Source organism: Oncorhynchus masou, chromosome 18 (genome assembly GCF_036934945.1).
Source record: "Oncorhynchus masou masou isolate Uvic2021 chromosome 18, UVic_Omas_1.1, whole genome shotgun sequence".
NCBI lineage: Eukaryota > Metazoa > Chordata > Actinopteri > Salmoniformes > Salmonidae > Oncorhynchus > Oncorhynchus masou.
This window is the reverse complement of record NC_088229.1, coordinates 51,462,231-51,490,176: the sequence shown is the minus strand read 5'-3', so window position 1 is coordinate 51,490,176 and position 27,946 is coordinate 51,462,231. Positions and strand designations below refer to the sequence as shown.

The 27,946-nt window shown below is 40.9% G+C and overlaps 1 protein-coding gene across 1 annotated transcript; it reads left to right on the top strand.

Annotated features, from left to right (window-relative positions):
* Window positions 1-86: 86 nt before the first annotated feature.
* Window positions 87-27,946, top strand: kcnh6b (potassium voltage-gated channel, subfamily H (eag-related), member 6b). The gene is given in 13 exon segments (XM_064921864.1): window positions 87-135; window positions 1,321-1,505; window positions 20,403-20,517; window positions 20,520-20,827; window positions 21,293-21,686; window positions 21,882-22,081; window positions 22,519-22,771; window positions 23,673-23,866; window positions 24,064-24,175; window positions 24,264-24,524; window positions 24,680-24,869; window positions 26,506-26,698; window positions 26,828-27,946. Coding segments are annotated over 13 exon segments (2,739 nt in total). The 3' UTR covers window positions 27,113-27,946.

Here is a 27,946-nt window from a genome sequence, read left to right as displayed (position 1 = left end):
CAGTTGCTTGTTGGAACATTCTGTGGAGGACCATCTTAGTGGAACTAGTATCCTGAGGGGATATCCTTTCTGTCTCTCCCAGGGACATGAGGGCGGATTGGGGAGCCCAGGGTGGGGAAGTGCATGTCACCACCAGTAAGTCCGTCTGCATTTGAAATTGCAACCTATTCCCTATGTAGTACACTTGTTTTATTTGTATAATGTTTTTTGGGGGGCAAAAGTAGCATACGTAGCGAGTAGGGTGCCATTTCAGACATTCCCTCTGTCAGTGTTAAAATACATTCAAAATCAATGTTGTGCTTGCTCAACAGACCTGTGTTCAAATACTATTTCAAAAATCTCAATTACTTTCACATACATTTTGAAGTATGTATTCAGATATATTGTATTTGACAAGACAAGTAACTCAAATACACTCCCATGCATTTAACTCAGGTATTTCAAAATAGTATTTGAAATAAGTATTTGAACATACTAGTTGGTTTTGACAAATAACCATTCAAATAATCAAATAAAAGTATTTGTTTTGGGCTGTGTACACAGAAATTATTTGAAATACCAGATATTCAAATACACACATATTTGAACCCAGGTCTTTTGCTCATAACATAATAATAAAGTTTCCTTTTTAAAAGCCATTTTTCTAATGTTTGTTATAGTAATGTACATGAATTCTAGTCCTGAAATCAAGTCAAATATAGTCAAACATTTCCTCCCCCTACTAAAATGGACGTCGGAATTAATTCAAAGGAGTGTTGTAGCGCTGCGCATGGCGCTACAGACAATGTGCCTCTGAAAAGGCTATTTCCCTGACATTCTACAACGTGCCTTGAATGATTCCGACCGGAGGCCGTGAAAATAGGGATGTTTATGTGTATTCTGGTATGCATCTACATCAACAAGAAAATGGTGTGATGGGGCAACACCCCCCATTACCTCATTTAGCAGCCACAAATTAGGGGAGGGGAGATATGCACCTTAATTTAGGTAATCATATGGATTTTAATAAGCATCACAACACTCCAAACTTGTGGGGATTTTTGAAAAGAGAAGGGGAACTGAAAGGTTGAATTTTGCAACAATAGTCACTCTTTTATAGCATATTTGCAAATTCTAGTCTCTTGTGACAAACTTGGTTCTGGGTCAAGATAAGAAATCACATTTTGGTTCTTCATCATAATATTAATAAGCAAATGCATACATAACCACATTGGGTCTCATGTCATTGTCTCTTTAACTAAACATGGGTGCCTGTTTTTCTTTGTCTCCTGTCATTGGCCCCGAATTACCTGTCTGGTGGGAACATTGGAGCTCCATCAGACCTCCAGCTTTGCCAGCTGAACTCCACGTCCGACTCGGACCTAATGAAGACTTGGGGAACAGCCAACCGGGCCCCCCCTCCCTTCAAACCTGACATGCTGTCCCCCCCGGCCTCCAGGGTGGAGCTCCTTGCTCCAGCTAAGGTGAAGGAGCGCACACAGAACGTCACAGACAAGGTCACACAGGTAGGGTGGTGTGTGTGTATACATAAGAATAGTATAAAAATGTATACAGTGTATTCACAACCCTTTTCCACATTTTGTGTTACAGCCTGAATTCAAATTGATTAAATGTAGATTTTGTGTCACTGGCCTACACACAATACCCAATCATGTCAAAGTGGAATTATGTCCATTAAAAAAATGTCAAGCTGAAATGTCTTGATTCAGTAAGTAGTCATCCCCTTTGTTATATGGCAAGCCTAAATAAGTTCAGGAGGAAACATTTGCTTAACAAGTCACATAATAAGTTGCCTGGACTCTCTGTGTGCAAGTAGTGTTTCACATGATTTTTGAATGACTTCTTCCTCTCTGTACCCCACACATGCAATTATCTATAAAGTCCCTCAGTTGAGCAGTGAATTTCAAACACAGATTCAACCACAACGACAAGGGAGATTTTCCAATGCCTCGCAAAGAAGGGCACCTATTGGTAGATGGGTAAAAAAAAAAGACATTGAATAGCCCTTTGAGCATTTTGAAGTTAATAATTACACTTTACATGTGTCCTTCCTAACTCAGCTGCCATAGAGGAAGGAAACTGCTCAGGGATTTCACCATGAGGGCAATGGTGACTTTAAAACAGTTAGTTTATTAATGGCTGTGATAGGAGAGAACTGAGGATGGATCAACAACATGACCTAAATACTAACCTAAATGACAGAATAAAAAGAAGGAAGCCTATAGCGAATACTCCAAAACATGCATCCTGTTTGCCATAAGGCACTATAGTAAAACTGCAACAAAAAAAATAACTTCATGTCCTGAATATGAAATGTTATGTTTGTGGCAAATCCAACGAAACACATCACTGAGTACCACTCTTCAAATTTTCAAGCATGGTGGGGGCTGCATCATGTTATGGGTATGTTTGTAATCGGCAAGGACTAGAGAGTTTTTTGGGCTAAAAATACATGGAATAGAGCTAAGCACAGACAAAATCCAATAGAAGAAAACCTGGTATGCCTGGTATGGCATGACAACTGCTCGCTCGGCCTCTAACCGCAAGGCACTACAGAGGGTAGTGCGTACGGCTCAGTACATCACCGGGGCCAAGCTTCCTGCCATCCAGGACCTCTATTCCAGGTGGTGTCAGAGGAAGGCCCTAAAAATTGTCAAAGACTCCAGCCACCCTAATCATAGACTGCTACAGCATGGCAAGCGGTACCGGAGCGCCAAGTCTAGGTCCAAGAGGCTTCTAAACAGCTTCTACCCCCATTTTCTTAAAACTGCATTGTTGGTTAAGGGCTTGTACACTACCGTTCAAAAGTTTGGGGTCACTTAGAAATGTCCTTGTTTTTGAAAAAAAAGCAAATTTTTTGTCCATTAAAATAACATCAAATTGATCAGAAATAGAGTGTAGACTTTGTTACTGTTGTAAACAACTATTGTAGCTGGAAACGGCTGATTTTTAATGGAATATCTAGAGGCCCATTATCATCAACCATCGCTCCTGTGTTCCAATGGCAGGTTGTGTTAGCTCATCCAAGTTTATAATTTTAAAAGGCTAATTGACCATTAGAAAACCCTTTTGCAATTATGTTAGCAAAGCTGAAAACTGTTCTGATTAAAGAAGCAATAAAACTAACAGAGTTACTCTGTACGCCTATGTAGATATTCCATAAACAATCTGCCGTTTCCAGCTACAATAGTAATTTATAACATTAACAATGTATACACTGTATTTCTGATCAATTTGATGTTATTTTAATGGGCAAAAACACATTTTTTCCTTTAAAAAACAAGGAAGTTGTGACCCCAGACTTTTGAACGGTAGTGTATATGTATATTATATTTAAGCATATTATATTTAAGTATTCCTCAGGATTCAGTCTCGCTGTGTTTGTATATCTCAGTTAGCAATATTTGAGTTGGCTTATCAAAGTTTGGTATTGTGAGACAGCGTAAGGACTTAGAATTATTGTCACCATGAACATCTTAATTCCATATGATGTCACACATAGCAGTCAATTCGTCTAGTTAGTCATATCACATTTCATCATGTCAATAGTAGGCATCATTTCCACTATAGGGACAGGGGAATAGTGTAGAAATGTAGAAACTAGTGTAGAAATGCCATAAATTAGCATAGAAAGGCAAAACAGGGGAAGGTCTCCACCTCTCCAAACACACATTTCTAATCAAAGTTACACAACTTGCATAGAGCTGTCTCCGATCGCTCACTGAATTTATATATTCAATGCGGTGCTTTGTTGGTGTATTGAGATTTGTCCTCTAACCCGTGACTCATACTGACTTGGCACCCTACAGGGAAATCATTGATGCCTGGTATCAGTATTAGGGCACGTGGGAGGCAATGTGGTTGACCCGCTAGTGGAAAAATCACTACGGGGGTTGAATAGATGTTATGTCTCCTGGGTGTGGAGAATGGCTGGCTGCCACTGTCCAATCTATGCCTGCTGGAGCCCCAGGGACAGTATCCTGGTCCAGTGCCATGGTATAATGTGTGTTTGATATCAGTGAAGGACAACAGGGTGTAGTTCTGTACTGTGCAGTCTATAATGCATGTATGGGACCCATGGCCATGACCGTTGACCTTTCTGTCAAAAGGTGCTTAGCACATTTAATTGAATCCAATTGAAATGGACATTAACTTCAAGGCTTCATAGAGCATTCATTGTCTTAATGTGCCCTATATACAGTACCAGTCAAAAGTTTGGAGACACCTACTCATTCCAGGGTTTTTATTTATTTTTACTATTTTCTACATTGTGGAATAATAGTGAAGACTTAACTATGAAATAACACACATTGGATCATGTAGTAACCCAAAAATTGTTAAATCAATATGTTTTATATTCTTTAAAGTAACCTTGATGACAGCTTTGCACACTCTTGGCATTCTCTCAACCAGCTTCATGAGGAATGCTTTTCCAACAGTCTTGAAGGAGTTCCCACATATGCTGTGCACTTGTTGGCTGCTTTTCCTTCACTCTGTGGTCCAAATCATATCAGTTGGGTTGGGTGATTGTGGAGGCCAGGTCATCTGATGCAGCATTCCATCAATCTCTTTCTTGGTCAAATAGCCCTTACACAGCCTGGAGGTGTGTTTTGGGTCATTGTCCTGTTAAAAAACAAATGATAGTCCCATTAAGCGCAAACCAGATGGGAAGGAATATTGCTGCAGAATGCTTTGGTAGCCATGCTGGTTAAGTGTGCCATAAAATCTAAATAAATCACAGACAATGTCACCAGCAAAGCACCATCACAACTCCTCCTCCATGCTTCACGGTGGGAACCACATGAAGAGATCCTCCGTTCACCTACTCTGCATCTCACAAAGACACGGTGGTTGGAACCAAAAATCTCAAATTTGGACTCATCAGACCAAAGGACAGATTTCCACTAGTCTAATGTCCATTGCTTGTGATTCTTGGCCCAAGCAAATATCTTCTTATTATTGGTGTACTTTAGTGGTGGTTCAGTGTAGTCTCCTCTGAACAGTTGATGTTGAGATGTCTGTTACTTGAACTATGTGAAGCATTTATTTGGGCTGCAGTTTATGAGGCTGGTAACTCTAATGAACTTATCCTCTGCAGCAGAGGTAACTCTGGGTCTTCCTTTCCTGTGGCGTCCTCATGATAGCCAGTTTCATCATAGCGCTTGATGGTTTTTGCGACTGCACTCAAATAAACTTTCAAAGTTCTTAATATGTTCCGTATTGACTGACCTTCATGTATTAAAGTAAGGAAGGACTGTAGTTTCCCTTTGTTTATTTGAGCTGTACTTGTCATACTATGGACTTGGTCTTTTATCAAATAGGGCTATGTTCTGTATACCAACCCTACCTTGTCACAACACAACTGATTGGCTCAAACGCATTAAGGAAAGAAATTCCACAAGTTAACTTTTAACAAGGCACACCTGTTCATTTTGATTTGTTTAACACTTTTTTGGTTACTACATGATTCCATATGTGTTATTTCATAGATTTGATGTCTTCACTATTATTCTACAATGTAGGAAATAGTCTAAATAAATAAAAACCCTGGAATGAGTAGGTGTGTCAACTTTTGACTGGTACTGTATATTGAACAAAAATATAAAAGCAATATACAACAATTGAAAAGATTTCACGGAGTTACAGTTCATATAACGGAATCAGTCAATTGAAATAAATGAAATAGGCCCTAATCTATCGATTTTCACATGACTAGGAATCAAGACATGCATCTGTTGGTCACAGATACCTTAAAAAACAAGGTAGGGGCGTGGATCAGAAAACCAGTCAGTTTCTAGTATGACCACCATTTGCCTCATGGATTCGCATAGAGTTGATCAGGCTGTTGATTGTGTCCTGTGGAATGTTGTCTTACTCTTTATCAATGGTTGTGCGAAGTTGCTGGATATTGGTGGGAAATGGAAACACGCTGTCATACACGTCAATACAGAGCATCCCAAACATGCTCAATGGGTGACCTTCTGGTGAGGAAGAAGGCCATAGAAGAACTGGGACATTTTCAGCTTCCAGGAATTGTGTACAGATCCTTGCGACATGGTGCCACGCATTTTCATGCTGAAACATGAGGTGATGGGGCAGATGAATGGCACGACAATGGGCCTCAGTGTTTTGTCAGGGTCTCTCTCTGCATTCAAATGTCCATCCATAAAATGCAATTGTGTTCGTTGTGCGTAGCTTATGCATGCTCATACCATAACCCCACCGCCACCATGGGATACGATGTTCAAAACATTGACATCATCATACGGCACGCCCACACAACGCCTTACTTGTGGTCTGAGGTTGTGAGACCTGTTGGACATACTGGCAAATTCTCTAAAATGACGTTGGAGGTGGCTTATGGTAGAGAAATTAACATTAAATTCTCTGGCAACAGCTCTGGTGAACCGTCCTACAGTCAGCATACCGATTGCACGCTCCCTCAACTTGAGACATCTGTGGCATTGGGTTGTGTGACAACTGCACATTTTAGTGGCCTTTATTGTCCCCAGCACAAGGTGCACATGTGTATTAATCATGCTGTTTAATCAGCTTCTTGATATGCCACACCTGTCAGATGGATGGATTAACTTGGCAAAGTATAAATGCTGACTAACACGGATGTAAAGATTTGAGAGAAATAAGGTTTTTGTGTGTATTGAACATTTCTGGGATCTTTTATTCCAGCTCATGATACATGGGACCAAAACTTAGCATGTTGCATTTTATATTTTTGTTCAGTGTAGATGCTTCACAAATCATGCATAAACAAGGTCATAGTAGAAGGTGATGTAGCCTAAAATGTTATTACATCTGGTGCTTTTCCATATGGGCCAAAAACCTTTTCCCACTCTTTTTATGCTTATTAATGATATCTGAAGCATGTAGACCTTATAAATAATTTATGAAGGCTTCCTTTGTCTCTGGTTTCTTTGCCCCTTTTCCACCTTTTGGTTTCTCTTACTGTGTCCCTCTTTCTTCCTTTCTCTTTCTCTCGCTTACATTCTATTTTTATTCAAATGGAGTCAGTATTAGTGGTGCGTGGGGTCAGCTGCTTTTTCACCTGCAACTGCCCACAATTGCGAATTAAAATCGCTGGGGAAGCAAAGCCAGTAAAAAAAGCCATATTGCAACTTTTGTTGTGATATTTGCGTTGTTTGCTCTATAACCTATTCATTCATACTCCACTGTGATACACAATAAGGCTGTGATCATAAAAAGACAAATCACACAGTGGTGGAATAAATTCAACTATACATAAGTTTGTTTCATCACAAAACCGGAGAGCAACATCCAGAGGGCAACAACAAAGCAAATATTGCATGTAACAAACAGTTATATAACCTGTAGCATGTTCAAGCAAGTTAATGTTTGACAGTTTACTAAACAACTACTGATTTTAAACCACAGGTATCACAAGTCAGCACAAAGACAATTGGAGTACTGCCTCCGCTATTCCAGGACTATTTCAACTTCAACATTTAAAACATCATCAAATCAACAATGCTTAGTTTAATACTCTGAAAACAAACTTAAAGATACCAAAAACGTTTTGTTATAAATTGGGGACTACTACTTGAACACCAATGCCGTCCTCCTCTCATGTTAGCAAAACAGTCTATGGCTTTGTACACTTTGTTTTTGTTTTCATAGGCTCGCAAGCATTTTACCTAGGTAGGCTAACTTCCTCATATGGGCAACAATGAACCAGCTAAGTTGGCTAGCTAGTTAACATGAGCCTCCTAGGCTATGTCGTGTCTTTGGCTATGCCGGATTAAGTGATATGACATGCTATTCTATAAAATAATTTCTCCGTAATTAATATCACCTGATTGAGCTAATCATTTAAATGTAATCAACTAGAGAGTCGGGCACCACAAAATAATATTTATGGAGCTGTTATCTTTTGAATAAACTCTTAAAGACCTAGTAATTTACATCAATAGCCGTCCATATCAATCGTCACCTTAATTCAGTCTCATCTGTAGTTGTAAATCCTTTTATATGCACGAACCCTGGCTAACAAGTTGAATCAGCAATACAAAATTGGGTTTAATTATATATTTACTAAATACCTAACTAATCACACAGAATCACACATACACACAATTAATCATAACTTGATTACAAATTACGCCATAAAGGAAAGCGTCCCTAGCGGGCGGAACAGATATGACAGCTTGTTACACAAAGGAAAAGGGGCTGGGTTGAGTGAAAGGTGGGAGACTGAGGAACAAAGGGAAAAAGCTGTGCTATCATAAATACAGTATCTTATGGATTCTAAATTACCGCCCATTTGGAAAAGGAAAATGCAATAAATATTTACTCTGAGCTTCAGTAGGTTGGTGGTAGATGAAGGCCGGGTTGACCACCAGAATGTCTCTGGTGGTCAATTGGATACGTTGCAGTAACGTTGTTGTGTGGTAGACGGGGTACTCTGTCTGTTCCTTCCTAACCTGCATTTGCAGCTGTGGTTGCTAACACAATGGCTAGGAGATATCACTTCTGTAGTGAATAAGAGTTCAAAGTTCATACCATTCGCAACCAACGCTCAGGCGGATGTTTGCTTCGTTCTATAGTTATTATCTGAACCATTCTGACATAGGACATATGTTGTCGTCAAGGCTTTATATATGAAGGGAGAAAGGTGTGTGTTTCATAGTTTACAACCTCTGTCTCTTCACGTGGGAGGGCCACTGAGTGAGCAGCCCTAACTTATGAAAACCCACATCTCACATTTTAGAAGCAAAGACACATTTCATCCCGTCACAAATAATTTCATATTCAAACATTTAAATTGAACAACAATTCCATGTGAATCCAATAACTCTGATGTGTAGACTTTCCACTGTAGAGTTTATGTCATCTTATCATTGATGAGAATGTCTCAGATGACAACCGAACTGACATCATATTCATTAAGTACCACCGCATATGTTCAATTGTTCGGATTACCAGAATATAGTTAATTTCCCCCCACCTACTGATGTTCCCAGAATCTCTATGTTAACCAAGTTTTTTTTAAATGTAACCTCAGTAGGGTAGAGAGAGGAAAAATGGGGGAAGAACTATTTATGACTGTCATAAACCTATCCCCCAGTTCAACGTCATGACAGCTACATATTAAACTTTGTCTCAGGCCATTCGCACAATATATGAATTTATGGTTGGATCAGAATCGGCATCATAATCATTGTTATGTACAGAGAAGTCAAAACCACAAGTCCAAATCCCCATCTCCAACTCCATCCAAGGCTTAGGAAAGGGACCATTTCAGCAAGCTAGCCTAGAGACGCAGAACATCAACACAAGCAGATCAGAAATGGACACGTTTTTCTGACAATGATGACATTTGCTCAAAGATGTGATTTGATTGGTGTGAAGCCAAATCCAAACCGTTGTTTTACTGCTCCAGGATGACCCACAGTTGAGCACAGCTCAACTCTGATTGTCTAATTATTAGATTTTTTTATATAAAGGGAGGCCAAATGCTTCCGCTACGGCGGAAACATGTCATTATCTTTTGTTCCAGACCACATCAGATACATGGCCTACACAGACAGGGGCGCTCTGATGATTTCTCCTGTGAGATTCAGCCACACAGACAAAATTAATTATTTCATCATTTTTATTGGTGAAATATTTGGGGAAGCCTGTCTCCCCTTGGCATCCATGAATGCACACTGCTGCCGCAAGCCTGACTATATGTGATAAAGTGAAAATCTGAGGCTTACACCAACCCGCAAATATTTTTTACATTTTATTTTACCAGATAAGTTGACGAAGAACACATTCTCATTTACTGCAACAACCTGGGGAATAGTTGCAGGGGAGTGGAGGGGGGATGAAAGAGCTAATTGTAAGCTGGGGATGATTAGGTACCCGGGATGGTTAGAGGGCCAGATTGGGAATTTTGCCAGGAAACCGGGGTTAACACCCCTACTCTTGTGGTAAGTGTCATGGGTTCTTTAGTGACCACAGAGAGTCAAGACACCTGTTTAACATCCCCCAAAAAAGAGACAAAGACGGCACCCTACATAGGGCAACTTCCCCAACTTCACAGCCCTGGGGGAATGGGATATTTATATATTATTATTTTTTGTTGACCAGTGGAAAGGGTGCCTCCTACTGGCCACCACCACTTCCAGCAGCATTTGGTCTCACATCCAGGACCAACCCTGCTTATCTTCAAAAGCAAACCAGCAGTAGGATGCAGGATGGTATGCTGCTGGCTTATAGAAATTGTGGTGTAGGCTACAGTCAGTGACATCAGATTCTTTTGGTACAAGGTACAGAATATTTTTGGGCCTAATTTAGATATGTTTCTGCTTATATAATAAACATAAATACAGTTGAATCCTGAAGATTACATACACCTTAGCCAAATACATTGAAACTCAGTTTTTCACAATTCCTGACATTTAAACCTAATAAAAATTCCCTGTCTTAGGATAACCCCTTTATTTTAAGAATGTGAAATGTCAGAATAATAATAGAGAATTGTTTATTTTTCATCTTTTATTTATTTCATCACATTCCCACTGGGTCAGAAGTTTACATGCACTCAATTTGTATTTGGTAGCATTGCCTTTAAATTGTTTAACTTGGGTCAAAAGTTTCAGGTAGACTTCCACAAGCTTCCCACAGTAAGTTGGGGGGAATTTTGGCCCATTCCTCCTGACAGAACTGGTGTAACTGAGTCAGGTTTGTATGCCTCCTTGCTCGAACACACTTTTTCATTTCTGCCCACACATTTTCTGTAGGATTGAGGTCAGGGCTTGTGATGGCCACTCCAATACCTTGACTTTATACCTGTCCTTAATCCATTCTGCCACAACTTTGGAAGTATTCTCCTACCTCATGATGCCATCTATTTTGTGAAGTGCACCAGTCCCTCCTGCAGCAAAGCACCCTCACAACATGATGCTGCCACCCCCGTGCTTCACGGTTGGGATGGTGTTCTTCGGCTTGCAAGCCTCCCCCTTTCCTCCACAAACATAATAATGGTCATTATGGCCAAACAGTTATATTTTTGTTTCATCAGACCAGAGAACATTTCTCTAAAAAGTATGATCCTTGTCCCCATGTGCAGATGCAAACCGTAGTCTGGCCTTTTTATGGTGGTTTTGGAGCAGTGGCTTCTTCCTTGCTGAGCGGCCTTTCGGGTTATGTCGTTTATAGGACTCGTTTTACTGTGGATATAGATACTTTGGTACCTGTTTCCTCCAGCATCTTCACAAGGTCCTTTGCTGTTGTTCTGGGATTGATTTGCATTTTTCGCACCAAAGTACATAAATCTCTAGGAGACAGAATGCGTCTCCTTCCTGAATGGTATGACGGCTGCGTGGTCCCATGGTGTTTATACTTCCGTGCTATTGTTTGTACAGAGGAATGTGCTACCTTCAGGTGTTTGGAAATAGCTCCCAAAGATGAACCAGACTTGTTGAGGTCCACAATTTTTTTGTTGAGGTCTTGGCTGATTTCTTTTGATTTTCCCAAAATGTCAATCAAAGAGGCACTGAGTTTGAAGGTAGGCCTTGAAATACATACACATGACTGTGCAGGGACGCAGCCATGGGTGTGCCTGGGAGGACATAGACTGGGCCTAGCTCCGCAGTGGGTGGGCCTATCAGAATGAGTTTTCCCTCACAAACAGGCTTTATTACAGACAGAAATACTCCTCAGTTTCATCAGCTATCCAGGTGGCTGGTCTCAGATGATCTTGCAGGTGAAGATTTCGGATGTGGAGGTCATGGGCTGGCGTGTTTGAACATGGTCTGCAGATGTGAGGCCGGTTGGACGTACTGCCAAATTCTCTAAAACAACATTCAATTCTCTGGCAACAGCTCTGGTGGGCATTCCTGCATGTCAAATACATCTGTTGAATTGTGTTGCGCCTTAGTTGGTGGGGGTTCTTACAGGACTGCCCAACTGAAACTTTTTGGATTTGAATTTGAAAGGACAGCCGGTGCATTCACTTCAATTGAGATATTAAAATGTTTCAGTTAAGTGTCTGCACCTGCTGTCCTTTCAATTTAAATTCCAAAAGTTCAGTTGGGCAGTTAGGGTCCTGCAAGAACCCCCACCAACTAAGGCAGTTCCTCAATGAATCCCACCTCCTATGGTGTTCTTGGAAGAACATTTTTGGGGCTATTTTCAGTGACAAGAACGTTGATGATCTTAGATCTTAGAAGAACATTTGTTGAAGCCCTAAGTTGTAGAGTGTAGGAGACTAATAAACCCTTGCCTACCAGAATAATGTCATAAATGATAGAATGAATGCTTCAATTTAGTTAACATCAGAAAAAAACTTTACGTCATCTCTGCTTCTTTCATGGAGCAAAGACATTTAGGGACCAGGGAGAAAATGCAATAAATAACAACAAAATAATATGAAACAGTAAGCTGTGAAAATGACATGTTTCTAATCAAATATGCATCTCGGCCCAACTGAAATATTATGTGGTTAAAATACTATTAGCTTTTATGATGCTGATAAAAATATATACATCTTTAGAGGTGCTAACTGCGCATTCTTATTCTCTGAAGATTTCTCCACTCTTGTTCCCGAGTCAAATTTTTTACATTTGGTGTATCATTTTACTGCAAGAAATAGTTAATTCTGCAGGAGTTAATATTAAGGATAGGTTATAGACATGCAGTCAGTGTCCAGATTTCAGTTTCCATTTAACCCAGTAGGCTAAAGTTACCGTGGCGTGCTTTAGGCCTATTTGAAGTCCCCATCTTGTGACAGTCGAATGTGTATAGCGCCTCACAATCACACATACTGTAACATAGGCATTGCTATCATCCTCTATTTCCATTACGCCAAATCTTTCCCAAACCTTACTTTTCTGGCCCTCCCTTTTCTTTATTTTCAACTCTCCATTTCACAGCTTTTCCCTTACTGAATTAAACTCAAACATTGTCCTTTTTGCTTCATTGGATCAAGGTTAACTTTTTCTGACGGTTCCTAAAAGCGTTTAGCGATTGGCATGTAGGCTATTTGGCACATGTAAAGTTAGGCCCTAAAGCTTATGCAGTAATGCTAGATAGCCTAAAAATAACGAAAGAAAAACCAAAATGATGGATATAATAAATTGCACAACAATTATACATATTCTGAAATTTTTGAATGTATTGTTTTCTCTTTATTCATCCCACCCAGCACTCTCTTCATCCACACAGTAATATTTCATGACCCTAAACCCACCGGCCCGCCAAACTGGTTTGAGTATTTTGTATTATTCTGTATGTAAATCCGGGACACTCCATTTAGTAGGGTATGTATTCATTTGTGGATGTCCATCACCCATTTCTTATGATATGTTACAAATTACAATTCATATTATATGTTATGAGTTTGCAAAACATACAATGACTTCTAATTTGCTAAATGTATGATAAGTTATGAATTCTAGCTAGGTGGCTAATGTTAGCTAGCTGGCTAACATTAGCTGGGTTGGAGTTAGGGTTAAGGTTAAGTTTATCAATTAGATTAAAGGGTTAAGGCTTGGGTTAGCTAAAAGAGTTAGGGTTAGCTAACATGCTAAGTAGTGACAAAGTAACTAAAAAAGTAGTAAGTAGTTAAAGTTGCTAATTGACTAAAATGCTAAAGTTCTCCGTGATGAGATTCAAAGTCAACCTTTGGGTTTCTAGACGTCGAATTGAATTTATTTTGGATAACAGACATTTCCAACAAAATGTACAATGTGGACCCAGAGGATATCACTTGACTGCATTAATTAAAACGCTGGTTTCCAAAGTGGTGCTCAATGGTAAAAACAACAACATAATGATTAAAAGGCAAGACCATTTTACAAACAACCATAAATACATTATTCACTGCACGTTTCCCTAACCTTAAATCAACCATATTTGTATTTATTTTTTATTTCACCTTTATTTAACCAGGTAGGCTAGTTGAGAACAAGTTCTCATTTACAACTGCGACCTGGCCAAGATAAAGCATAGCAGTGTGAACAGACAACAACACAGAGTTACACATGGAGTAAACAATAAACAAATCAATAACACAGTAGAAAAAGAAATAAAGAGTCTATGCAAAAAGGCATGAGGAGGTAGGCATATCCATTTCACATTAAAACAATCTATTAATTTCATATACCTATCATTCAAATAAATACACCTGACCAGCAGTAGGGGGCACAAGGGGCAGTGGAGTTGTTTCTCTTACTTAGACAATCTTGTCCCAATTAAAACCTTTGCCTGCTTTTTTAAAGCTATTTCTACTTGCTTGATCTCCTGGGGGATGCTATTCCATAGACAAATGCCTGTACTGAAAAACGTGCTCCATGCAGTACTGTTTACTCTTGGGATTTTACAAGACATAACACTAGCTCTGGTATTGTAACTGTGTTGGTTATAGACCATATCAATGTGTTTTTTCATATAACCTGGGACACTATCATTTAAGATATCAAACATATGATTAAGTTTAAAGGTCCACTCTAGACTCTAAAGGCAACAAGCCCACCTCCTGTAACTCCTGTACCCCTATATGGGTCCAAGGGAGGGACATTCAGTATATACCTGAACATTATTTTTGCATGACCTGAATTCTTGGTATCGTGGGCTTTTTTGATAGCCCACTATACCAAGCAGAGTAGGCATAATCAAAATGACACTGAATCAAAGGTTGAAACTAACAGTTTCTTAACTTCTTATGGCTTGGGGGCAGTATTTCGGCATCTGGATGAGAAGCGTGCCCAAAGTAAACTGCCTGTTATTCAATCCCAGAAGCTAGGATATGCATAGATTTGGTTAGAAAGCACTATAACAGTATAACAGAACTGACATGGCAGGCGAAAACCTGAGGAAAATCCATCCAGGAAGTGGGATTATTTTGATGTGGGTATTTTCAATTGAATGCCTATACAGTATCTAATGGTTTAGGACCCAGATTGCAGTTCCTACGGCTTCCACTAGATGTCAACAGTCTTTAGACATTATTTCAGGCTTGTTTTCTGAAAAATGAAGAAGAATGAAGATTTTTGTCAGTGGACTGAGGAAGAATGCAGAGCTGGTTTGTGCACGTGACCGATTGTGCGCCCTTCGTTGTTTTTCCTTTCTATTGAATACGTTATTGTCCGGGTGAAATATTATTGATTATTTAGACAATTGACAACCTGAGGATTAACTTCATGCGACGAGCAATATCGGATCCGGGATCCTATTTATAGCCTCAAGCTCATTAGCATAACGCAACGTTAACTATTCATGAAAATCGTAAATGAAATGAAATAAATATATTTGCTCTCAAGCTTAGACTTTTGTTAACAACACTGTCATCTCAGATTTTCAAAATATGCTTTTCAACCATAGCTAAACAAGCATTTGTGTAAGAGTATTGACAGCTAGCATAGCTATAAGCCTAGCATTCAGCCAGCAACATTTTCACAAAAACAAGAAAAGCATTCAAATAAAATCATTTACCTTTGAAGAACTTCAGATGTTTTCAATGATGAGACTCTCAGTTAGATAGCAAATGTTCAGTTTTTCAAAAAATATTATTTGTGTAGGACAAATCGCTCCGTTTTGTTCACGTTTGGCTACGAAAAAAACCTGTATCCAGTTATAGCCTCAAGCTCATTAGCATAACGTAACGTTAACTATTTATGAAAATCGCAAATGAAATTAAATAAATATGCTAGCTCTCAAGCTTAGCCTTTTCTTAACAACTCTGTCATCTCAGATTTTCAAAATATGCTTTTCAACCATAGCAAAACAAGCATTTGTGTAAGAGTATTGATAGCTAGTGTAGCATTTAGCGTAGCATTTAGCGTAGCATTTAGCGGGCAACATTTTCACAAAAACCAGAAAAGCATTCAAATAAAATCATTTACCTTTGAAGAACTTCGGATGTTTTCAATGAGGAGACTCTCAGTTAGATAGCAAATGTTCAGTTTTTCCTGAAATATTCTTTGTGTAGGAGAAAAATGCTCCGTTTTGTACATCACTTTTGGCTACCAAAAAAAAACGAAAATTCAGTCACCAAAACGCCGAACTTTATTCCAAATTAACTCCATAATATCGATTGAAACATGGCAAACGTTGTTTAGAATCAATCCTCAAGGTGTGTTTCACATATTTCAGCATTGATATGTAGTTCGTGGAAGTCTGCTTTCTTCTCTGAATTAAATGGAAAAATACTTGCAGCTGAGGTTTACGCACCAATTTCGACGCAGGACACCGGGCGGACACCTGGTAAATGTGGTCTCTTATGGTCAATCTTCCAATGATATGCCTACAAATACGTCACAATGCTGCAGACACCTTGGAGAAACGGCAGAAATTGTGGGCTCTCTCCTTGTGCATTCACAGCCATATAAGGAGACATTGGAAAACAGAGCTTCAAAAATTTTGCTCATTTCCTGTTTGAAGTTTCATCCTGGTTTTGCCTGTAGCATCAGTTCTGTGGCACTCACAGATAATATCTTTGCAGTTTTGGAAACGTCAGAGTGTTTTCTTTCCAAAGCTGTCAATTATATGCATAGTCAAGCATCTTTTCGTGACAAAATATCTTGTTTAAAACGGGAAAGTTTTTTATCCAAAAATGAAATACTGCCCCTAGAGTTCAAAGAGGTTAATTAGAAGCATCGTTTGACATGTTTCGATGAACTTTACCGGTACTATTAGGATGTATTTGTCTGCATGTTTTGACCGACTTGGAGCCATTACTGAACAAAATGTGCCAACAAAACCGAGTGTTTGGTATATAAAGAGGGACTTTATTGAACAAAACAAACATTTATTGTGTAGCTGGGACTCTTGTGACTGTAACCATATGAAGATCTTCAAAGGTAAGTGATTAATTTTATCGCTATTTCTGACTTTTGTAATTCCTTTACTTGGTTGTAAAATGTGTGTATGCTTTTGTAAGCGGGGCGCTGTCCACAGATAATCGCATGGTTTGCATTCGCCGTAAAGCCTTTTTGAAATCTGACAAAGCGGCTGGATTAACAAGAAGTTATTCATTAAGCCGATGTATAACACTTGTATTTTTTATGAATGTTTATTATATATTTCACCGGATGCTTTTGAGGTGGGTCGCTTGCGGAACACCTGCGCCAGAAAGGTTAACTTTGATTGTCAACATATCTAGTGTTATGATATAGAAATGTACATTTGTAAGTAAGTAACCATCTGTCTTATGTAACCATACCAAACGTATCAAGTCATACTAATTTGAGTACCGATTTACGTTTACTATGTTACTATGTCTGGTCTGAGTCCAGGCTGGGCCCGCAGTTAAACCGTTGGGACAGTGAGTTATGAGTCAACCCGAACATCACTAATCAGTATTGTGTGTTTGTTGGGGTGCGGCACTCATGAGAGGCAGGACCACATGCTGCTTTGAACAACAGTTTATGCAAATTAGTCAGTTCACAGACGTCCACCAGATGGGACAGTATTTGAGGACTAGAGTCAGTTTGTAAACACAGGTGTTCCCCCGATCTCACGCCTGATTGATTATGAACATAATCACAGACAAGGTTATCAGACAGCAAGATCCCTTAATTCCTCTCCAACTATAAATGTGAAAGGGAGAAAATACCTTACAGCTAGCTATCTGTTGTCTTTTCTATGTGATCTGGAGTTCATCAGCGACACTATTGCTATGCTGGGTTTGTGATAGACAATAGTTGACTACTTTGTCCATAAGAACTGGTCTGGATGGCTTTGTTAAGGCGGTAAATTAGTTAATAGACCAAAAAGAAAGAGTTCCAAAACTCTGCAAATAAAAACTAGTTTTCCCCTCCCCACTCAGACCACTGACAGTCCTAGCAAAATTCTTGCTTGAGAAATTGCTCTTTGCTAAGAAGTTATTGTTTCTTTTTGACCATTTTAATTGAAAAACAATCACAGTAAGGTACTTAATTGTTACCCAGAAATAATTTGATATTGAGATAAAAAACAGCTGCATTAGAACTTTAAAGGACAATATATTTTTAAAATATATATATTTACATTTATTTTGAACCTGAAAGTGGGCTAGGAGAAACTGTAATCCAGTGTTGGTTTAAACCACCAACTTCAACTAACTTTAGCCATGGCTAACCAAAAACACAATAGGATAAAATGGGGAAACAATTAGAGAAGATATTTACGAATCCGAACCACAGATTTGTTATTCTTACGCAAATTACTACGTTCAAGGTAAGATTAAACATTTTAAGTAACAAGTAAAAAAAAAAAAAAAAAAAAAAAACGTCCTTTAAGAACTGTTGTTTTTGTGTGTGTTTGTTATGTAGTACATGGTGGAGGAAGTGCTTGAATATATATTTTTTATGTTTTTGAATAGTGAATACAATAGACAGAAATGTACATCAATGTGAGTATAAATGAGCCTATTTCAATCTCACCCTCTATGTAACATGTCCCTTTAGAAAGTATTTACACCACTTGACTTACAGCTGTGTCTTTCTGGGTAAGTCTCTAAGAGATTTCCACACTTGGATTGGGCAACATTTGGCTATTTATTATTTAAAAAAATATTCAAGCTCTGTCAAATTGGTTGTTGATCATTGCTAGAGAACCATTTTCAGGTCTTGCCATAGATTTGAAGTAGATTTAAGTCCAAACTGTAACCTGGCCACTCAGGAACATTCACGGTCTTCTTGGTAAGCAACTTGTGTAGATTTGGCCCTGTGTTTTAGGTTATTGTCCTACTGATGGAAAGCAGACTGAACCAGGTTGTCTAGGTTTTTTCTGTGCCGAGCACCATTCTGTTTCTTTTTATCCTCAAAACTCAAATCCTTAACAATACAAGCATACCCATAACATGATGCAGCCACCATTATGCTTCAAAATATGGAGAGTGATACTCAGTAATGTGTTGTATTGGTTTGCCCTCAAACATAACACTTTGTATTCAGGACAAAGTTAATTGCGTAGCAATTTTCTTTGGCAGTATTACATGCTGACCACACATCTCAAGTCTCATGTGCTGCAAAATACATTTACACATACATGTTATTCAGTCATTGCACCCCCACTGTATAGCCAGGCGCTAAAATAGAACTTGGTTCTATTTGTGACGCGCTGCAAGTCCTGCCTCTCCCATCTCATTAGTTTTTAGGATCATATACCCAGGTGGGTGATTGGAAGCTGAACTGAGGTCCACACTCCAACCTTAGTTGGTTGCCAACCACCATATAAAGTCCAAAGAACAAGCCTGTAGAAGATTACTAGAAACTAACCCAGTTTAACGTTACCCTTTCATCTGTGGATTAATTGTCGGAGTAGAGGACAAATTAACTAGCAACAGAAAGCTAGCTAGCTATTGTCATAAATGTTTAATACTTTTCAACCTGTTCCCAAATTAATATAGTTGGTTCAGAGTTTGTTTTGATATTTCAACCTGTGTGTCCCGATCGCGTCTGGTGTGGGTGGAAAAAAAATCAACAGATGGCGATCTGGTCAGCATGTTACTTTAGTGCCTTGTTGCAAACAGGATGCATGTGTTTGAATATTTCTATTCTGTACAGGCTTCCTTCTTTTCATTCTTCCAATTAGGTTAATATTGTGGAGTAACTGCAATGTTGTTAATCCATCCTCAGTTTTCTCATATCACAGCCATTAACCTCTAACGGTTTTAAATTCACCATTGGCCTCAGTGAAATCCCTGAGCTTTATCTTCTTCAGCAACTGAGTTAGTGACTGGGAACATTGGCAACTGCATCTTTGTAGTGACTGGATACACCATCCAAAGTGTAAATAATCTTCATCATGCTCAAAGGGGATATTCAATGTCTGCCTTTTTAAAAACCTATTTACCAATAGGTACCCCTCTTTGCAAGATATTGGAAAACTGCCCTGGTCTTTGTGGTTGAAATTCACTGCTCGGCCGAGAGACCTAGTTTATGGGGGTACAGAGATGGGGTAGTCATTAAACAAATCATGTTAAGCACTTATTGCACATAAAGTGAGTCCATGCAACTTATGTGACTTCAGCAAAGTTTTACTCCTGAACTTACTTAGGCTTGCCATGACAAAGGGGTTGAATACTTATTGACTAAAAACATTTCAGTTTTTAATTTGTAAAAATTCCACTTTGACATTATGGGGTATTGCATGTAGGACAGTGACCAAATTTTTGGGGGAAATTTAATCAATTTTAAATTCAGGATGTAACACAAAACGTGGCAAAGGTAACGGGGTGTGAATACTTTCTCAAGGCACCGTATCTGTTTACTGAGAAAAGCAATACATGGACATATACACAATCAATCAATAGGCTACAGCAGGTTGCACTAATTCAAATCGAATTAACAAAGTAATAAGTATTGATTAGTAATTGGTGTGCGAGCACTTGCTGAATGCCTCTGGCCCCACTCTCTGCTAATGAAACTCTCAAATATAATTTGGATCTCTGTTAGGTTCTGTCTCTGGGTGCTGATGTCCTGCCGGAGTACAAAATCGAGGCCCCGGTCACCCACGCATGGACCATGCTGCACTACAGCCCCGTCAAAGCGGCGTGGGACTGGGTCATCCTCCTTTAGTCCTCTACACAGCCCTCTTCACCCCCTACTCGGCCGCCTTCCTATTGGATGAGCGTGGGGACTCGCTGCGGCGGCGTTGTGGCTATACCTGCAATCCACTAAACATGGTGGACCTCATGGTGGATGTGCTGTTCATCGTGGATATCGGGATCAACTTTCGCACAACGTTCGTCAACCCCAACGACGAGGTGGTGACCCAGCCGTGGAAGATCGCTGTGCATTACCTCAAGGGGTGGTTTGCCATCGACCTGGTTGCTGCCCTACCCTTCGACCTGCTTATCTTCCGCTCAGGGTCTGACGAGGTGAGAATAATGCAAGTTGGGATGAATATTAACCCCTTTACTTGAAGCATTTTAGGCCTTTAATAAGAGATCAAAAGTGGGCTAATCTCTCAATGAATAAATACAAACCAGATAGGCATAAAATATTATAACCCTTATAAGACAATATAAAGGTTCAAGCTTATTTAGCGGACATGAGTTGGTCACATGGTCTCGTGATGAGGTAATTATCTCTGCAATTTTAAAAAATTCAGTTGCCATCAGTCCAAGAAAGAATTCCCTTTTGATCTAATGGTCAAGATGCTGGTTTCTCCCGTGGGAGAGCAGGTTTCAGATCCCACTAGGGACAACAAGCATGAACATTTCCTGTGTTACTTATTGAAAACCAAATTTGCTAGTAACCTGTATCCATTTCCCATCAATTCATTCTGCATCTATTTTCCCATCTTCTCGCTACTATTCTCAATAAATGGCCACCTACTAAAGATGGCCACCTTGATTGGCCTGCTGAAAACAGCGCGGCTGCTTCGGCTGGTTCGTGTGGCGCGGAAGCTCGACCGCTACTCGGAGTACGGGGCCGCTGTCCTCTTCCTGCTCATGTGCACCTTTGTGCTCATCGCCCATTGGCTGGCCTGTATCTGGTACGCTGTTGGCTACGTGGAGAGGCCCTACACTGAGACGGGTTGGCTGGACAACCTGGCTGAGCAGCTGGGCAAGGCGTACAACGCAAGTGAACCTGGCTCGGGTCCATCCGCTAAGGACTATTACATCACTGCACTCTACTTTACCTTCAGCAGCTTGACCAGTGTGGGCTTTGGAAACGTCTCCCCCAACACCAACTCAGAGAAGCTCTTCTCCATCTGTGTTATGGTTATTGGCTGTAAGTTCCTAAATGTTCAATTTACTCAGAAGAACATTCACAATCCATACACACTGCATTCAAAAGTAGCACATTTCATAAATACTTATGTCAACAACTGCTAGATATTGTATTATGTCACTTATACTGCATTATCAACGTGCAATTGTTGTCATAAGCCTTTTTAAGCCCCATTGACTCCTCCTCATCCTCCAGCTCTCATGTACGCCAGCATCTTTGGAAATGTGTCGGCCATCATCCAGCGCCTATACTCAGGGACGACGCGCTACCACACCCAGATGCTGCGGGTCAAGGAGTTTATCCGCTTCCACCAGATCCCCAGCGGGCTTCGCAACCGCCTGGAGGAGTACTTCCAGCACGCCTGGTCCTACACCAATGGCATTGACATGAATGCAGTGAGTAGAAAACCGGCCACCAAACTCGTAAGAAACACTTTCTTCGGTAACACTCTACGTAAAACCTGCAGGTATAATGCATTATGATGCAGTTATAATGCATTGTAAGACTTATCATGAGCATGTATGACCTCCGTATGTCTTATAATCCTGCCATCATGATCCTGACTAAACACCAGCCATTTTCAGCCAGTTAAGGTGTAGTACATTGAGAAATAACATATTATAAGCCTTAAGAAATTATAAAGGCTATGTGCTTATAACATGTTATAAAGCATTATACCTGTAGACTATCTTCTGGTCAACAAATCTATTCAAATCCCCAAGGCATCCAGCGTAATAAACTGCAGTGCTGAAAACTCAGTTTATAGTGAGAATGCCCTATTGCAAAATGACTGATTTTGACATTTATGTTGACTTTCCATCTTCCTCCCAAGGTGCTGAAGGGTTTTCCAGAGTGCTTGCAGGCTGATATATGTCTGCACCTGAACCGCAGTCTGCTGCAAAACTGCAAGGCTTTCCGGGGGGGCAGCAAGGCCTGTCTGCGGGCTCTGGCAATGTGCTTCAAGACTGTGCATGCCCCACCAGGGGATACACTCATCCACTCTGGAGACATCCTCAACTCTCTCTTCTTCATCACTCGCGGTACCATCCAGGTCACTCATGATGATGTCGTGGTGGCCATACTGGGTAAGGAAGGCTATGAAATCTATTGTTCAGTTCGCTGCAGCTGGCGACTTGAACAAGCTGCAACAAAACACTCAAACTGGACAGTTTCATCGCAATCTCTTCATTCACAGACTCAATCGTGGACACTCTTACTGACACTTGTGGCTGCTTGGCGTGATATCGTTGTCTCTACCTTCTTGCCCTTTGTGCTGTTGTCTGTGCCCAATAATGTTTGTACCATGTTGTGTGCTGCTACCATGCTGTGTTTTTGTGTTTCTGCCATGCTATGTTGTCTTAGGTCTCTCTTTATGTAGTGTTGTGTTCTCGTAGTGATGTGTGTTTTGTCCTATATATATATATTTTTTTTTTTATTCCAGCCCCACATCCCCGCAAGAAGCCTTTTGCCTTTTGGTAGTCCGTCATTGTAGATAATAATTTGTTCTTAACCTACTTGCCTAGTTAAATAAATACGTGTCAGATCTGCTGCATTGACTTTAGCTATATGTTAGTCATTGATGTCTTTCAAACTATTTTAGAAATGTAAATGTAGTTTCTAAAGATCATGCTCCTTCTCATGTCTATGGTTAACAGCAGAAAGAGGCTAAATATTATATTTAAGGTATTTTCTGATTTTATTGAACAGATATAGAATGACAGTGGGGGAAGAATAGTGAAGTTGTCAAAGGGCCGTAGGCCAGACTCGAACCTATGCCGACACCGTAGACGTGTGCTGGAGGCTGCGGCATTGCCACTAGACCAGCCAGGCCACAGCTAAATAGTTTCCTCTTAAACAGATGTGAATTATATACAGTAACTACATCCTATAGTTCGGAATTCTTTAAAATAACAGCCATCTGTGATGAGATAAGTGATGCCATCCCCCTTCATTTACTCTCACTGTCTCCCTTCCTCTATCCTGTAGGGAAGAATGACATCTTTGGGGAGCCTATACACATGTATGCAGAGCCAGGCAAGTCCAACTCTGACGTGCGCGCCATCACTTACTGTGACCTGCACCGGATTCAGAGGGATGACCTGCTCGAAGTTCTAGACATTTATCCAGGCTTTGCCGACAACTTTTGGGCAAACTTGGAGTTCACCTTTGACCTAAGAGACGTAAGAAGAAAAACACACACACACACACACACACACGTGGCTAAACTGAGAAAATTGACACATTTTTATTTGGGATATTTATGGTATTGGTGAACAAGATCCTTTTGGTTCACTGTGTCCAATGAAATGGGATTGTTGGCACTGTATCAGTGTATTGGGATGTGTTCAGTTTGTGTCTTACTATTTCTGTATGTCAGGCTGACCAGGTCCCACCATTACTGTTGGCTGATGATTCTGGTGATGATTGTGGATACAGTCGTAGTAAGCCACGACACAGGGGACACTCCCTGGACTGTCGCAACGGTCCTGGTAAGTTAAGTTGATTAGTTGAATCAGGGTCTGTATGTATCAAGCGAGCTAGCTGTATGGACATTTTTTTACATTCACATTTGGACAGACGGCATGGACCAGGATGACCCGTACCCCTACCGCCAACGCCATTCGGTCCCACAGCCCCACTGGGAGGAGGGCTGCAGCTGTGAGTCGCCTTGCTCCCAGTCCAGCGAGGACCTAAACAAGCCCCTAACCCAAGGGGGCAAGGTGGAGCTGTACCCTCCGGACGACGATTGGCTGGAATACTCCCCCGCAGTGGTGCAGCTGATGCCCCCTAGTGGCGCCACAGTGGGCAGAGGGGCCCCCATGGACAGGGCTCAACCAGGTACAGTATGAGCAGTATGGTACCTCCATTTCAATTGTATGTTATGTAGCATTACTGGACCGGAGGGTTACTGATTCAAAATCCCAAAAGAATCAAAAAGACATCAGTAGATCGACAACAATGTTCTGTTATTTTCACTCTGTAAATGTTTCCAGCCACCTCTAACCTCTCACCGAACATGTCTGGGTATGTTCAATACTGGCCAGAGAGGCAGTCGGTCCAGTACTCCAACAGGCAGTGGCGCTCTTCTTCGGTTCGGACCTCATACCACCCACCCCCGTTCACAGAGGAGAGGCCCAGTGAGCTGGAGTCCCGACTGGAACTACTACAGTCACAGCTCAACAGGTGCGAGGAACAATACGCTTACTATTACAAAACTATTTTCAACAGTTGAGCCAGACAAACAGTTGAGCCTGCACGTTTTAGCTTATTTTCAACTTACCTAGGGTGCGCCGCTGGCTGATACCATCTGAAATAAAATGTTTCCTGAGCCGAAATAAAAGATTCCAGAAATGTTCCATATGCACAATTTTTTTTTATTTAGCTCACATTTTGTGCACTAATTTGTTTACATCCCTGTTAGTGAGAATTTCTCTTTTGCCAAGATAATCCAGCCAGCTGACAGGTGTGGCATATCAAGAAACTGGTTAAACAGCATGATCATTACACAGTTGCTCCTTGTGCTGGGCACAATAAAAGCCATAACACAATGCCACACATGTCTCAAGTTGAGGGAGCATGCAATTGGAATTCTGACTGCAGGAATGTCCACCAGAGCTGTTGCCAGAGAATTGAATGTTAATTTCTCTACCGTAAGCCAGCTCCAATGTCTTTTAGAGAATTTGGCAGTATGTCCAACCGGTCTCACAACCGCAGACCATGTGTGACCACGCCAGCCCAGGTCCTCCACATCCTGCTTCTTCACCTAGCTGATGAAACTGTGGGTTTTGCACAACTGAAGAAACTGTCTCAGGGAAGCTAATTTGCGTGGTCGTCCTCACCAGGGTCTTGACCTGACTGCAGTTTGGCATCGTAACCGACTTCAGTGGGCAAATGCTCACCTTGGATGGCCACTGTCACGCTGGAGGAGTATACTCTTCATGAATGAATCCCAGTTTCACCTGTACCGGGCAGATGTCACAGATGAATGGCCTTGTGTGGGTGAGCGATTTGCTGTTGTGAACAGTGACACATGGTGGAGGTGGGGTTATGGTATGGGCAGGCATAAGCTACAGTCAATGAACAAAATTGCATTTTAATCGCAATTTGAATGCACAGAGATACCGTGACGAGATCCTGAGGCCCATTGTTGTGCCATTTATCCGCCACCATCACCTCATGTTTCAGCATGATAATGCACAGCCGACGTTTCAAGCAGCTGTATACAATTCCTGGAGCCTGAAAATGTCCCTGTATACGCACCAGACATGTCACCCATTGAGCACGTTTGGGATGTTCTGGTTCAATGTGTACAACAGCGTGTTCCAGTTCCTGCCAATATCTTGCAACTTTGCAGAGCCATTGAAGAGGAGTGGGACAACATTCCACAGGCCAACTTTATGTAAAGGAGATGTAGCGCTATAGGAGACAAATGGTGGTCATACCAGACACTGACTTGTTCGCTGATCCACACCCTTACTTTTTGTTTTTTAAGGTATGTGACCAACAGATGCATATCTGTATTCTCAGTCATACGAAATCTGATTGATTTATGAACTGTAACTCAGTAAAATGTTTTCATTTATACTTTACCTTCAAAGGGACAATCTCCAATTCAAACAAAAGCAGTTCCTGTACCCCCACTCCCCACATTAACAAACTGGAGCTTATGGAGTTAGACTAACTTTGACAAGAGAGACAATCCAGTTATCTTGGAAGGTAGTTATCTGGAAGGTCTTTAATGGCAACAGTGAATACATGGCTACTTAGTAATCCTCCTTTTCCTTCCCTCTTTCTGCCCTCTTTATCCCTCCAATACCAGACTGGAGATTCAAATGACTGCCGATATCAACGTCATCCTGCAGCTGCTCCAAAGGCAGATAACGCCGGTACCGCCCGCTTACAGCACTGTGTCAGCCATAGACTCACCTGGCCTATATGGGACGGGAGCGCCAGTGTTGCACACCATGTACCAGATCCCACCCATACAGATAGACAACCAAGCATCCACGCAGGTAGGAATTCTGATGGTGAACACAAAAACAAAATCTGTCAAAGCACCTGAAAAATTCACAGAAGTTGTGTTACTGCAGTTAAACCTCCAACCTGTGACTGAATACTCATCCTTGATTGTTTTGTTGTAGAGCTCTGCCCAGCCTGACCTCAAGTTACCCCTGAAATCCCAGGAGTCGCTCTCCAGCGGTATCCATCTGACTGTAGAGTCCGACGACACCATGTCCGTCACCCCGGAGATGGAGCCGACTGTGCCACTCTCCTCCCAGCCGATGGTCAAGAGGTCACTGTCTCTCATGGAAACGTCCAGACTAAGTGGCAGCCTCCGCTACCCCTCGTTGCCCGGGAACCTGGACGCCTCAGGGCAGGCGGAGATCCAGAAACATCGCTCAGATCCTGTGCTTTCTGTGACCTGAGACCCCTGTCCCTAGTTCACCAAACCTGGGATCCTACAGACTGCTTCCACTCATATACAGATTGCAAGATAGTAGCAAAACATGTCTTTCCAGGCCCTGCCCTTTAACAGCCCCTACCCCCTATGTACTGAGATCGGAGTAGGTGGATGAGCTTAAACAGCCGTTAAAGTCCTGCTAACTTTAGCCACCACTCGCCAAAAAAATCTGAAATTGATGGGGACATGACATGCGGAACTGTGCGAAAAAGGTTAAATCAGGTAACGTCAAACCAAATAATGAGTTGATTAGAGTTCTTTTGGCCATGTTTATACAAGTACTGAATGCCCCCATCACTTTCATAGATTTGTCGCTAGCATCGGCTAGGGTTAGCTGAAGACTTTAATGGCTGTTCAGAGAAAACCGAACCATGAATACGATTCTCATGGCTCATACAATACTTTCAGGGTGAAAAACCATCTAACATTAAGTTGGAAAACACTGAACTTCCCCTTTAAGATTAAGTGCCTAGGGGAGGGGGTTGAGGTTGTTTATGGAAAGGCTGAATTCCATGTCACCCCCTTCCCCTTGTCCTTCCATTTGCACATTCACACGCTCCTCCGACATATGCAAATGTCCCAAAGCAGAGGGAGTGAAAATTAGTGGGTGTAGGGGCTAATTAGACCACTTCAAATCAAATCAAATGTATATGCCACATACATGTTTAGCAGATGTTATTGTGGGTGTAGCGAAATGCTTGTTTCTATCTCCAACAATGCAGTAATATCTAACAATATACACAATCTAAAGTAAAGGAATGGAATTAAGACTAAATAAATATTTGGACGAGCAACATTG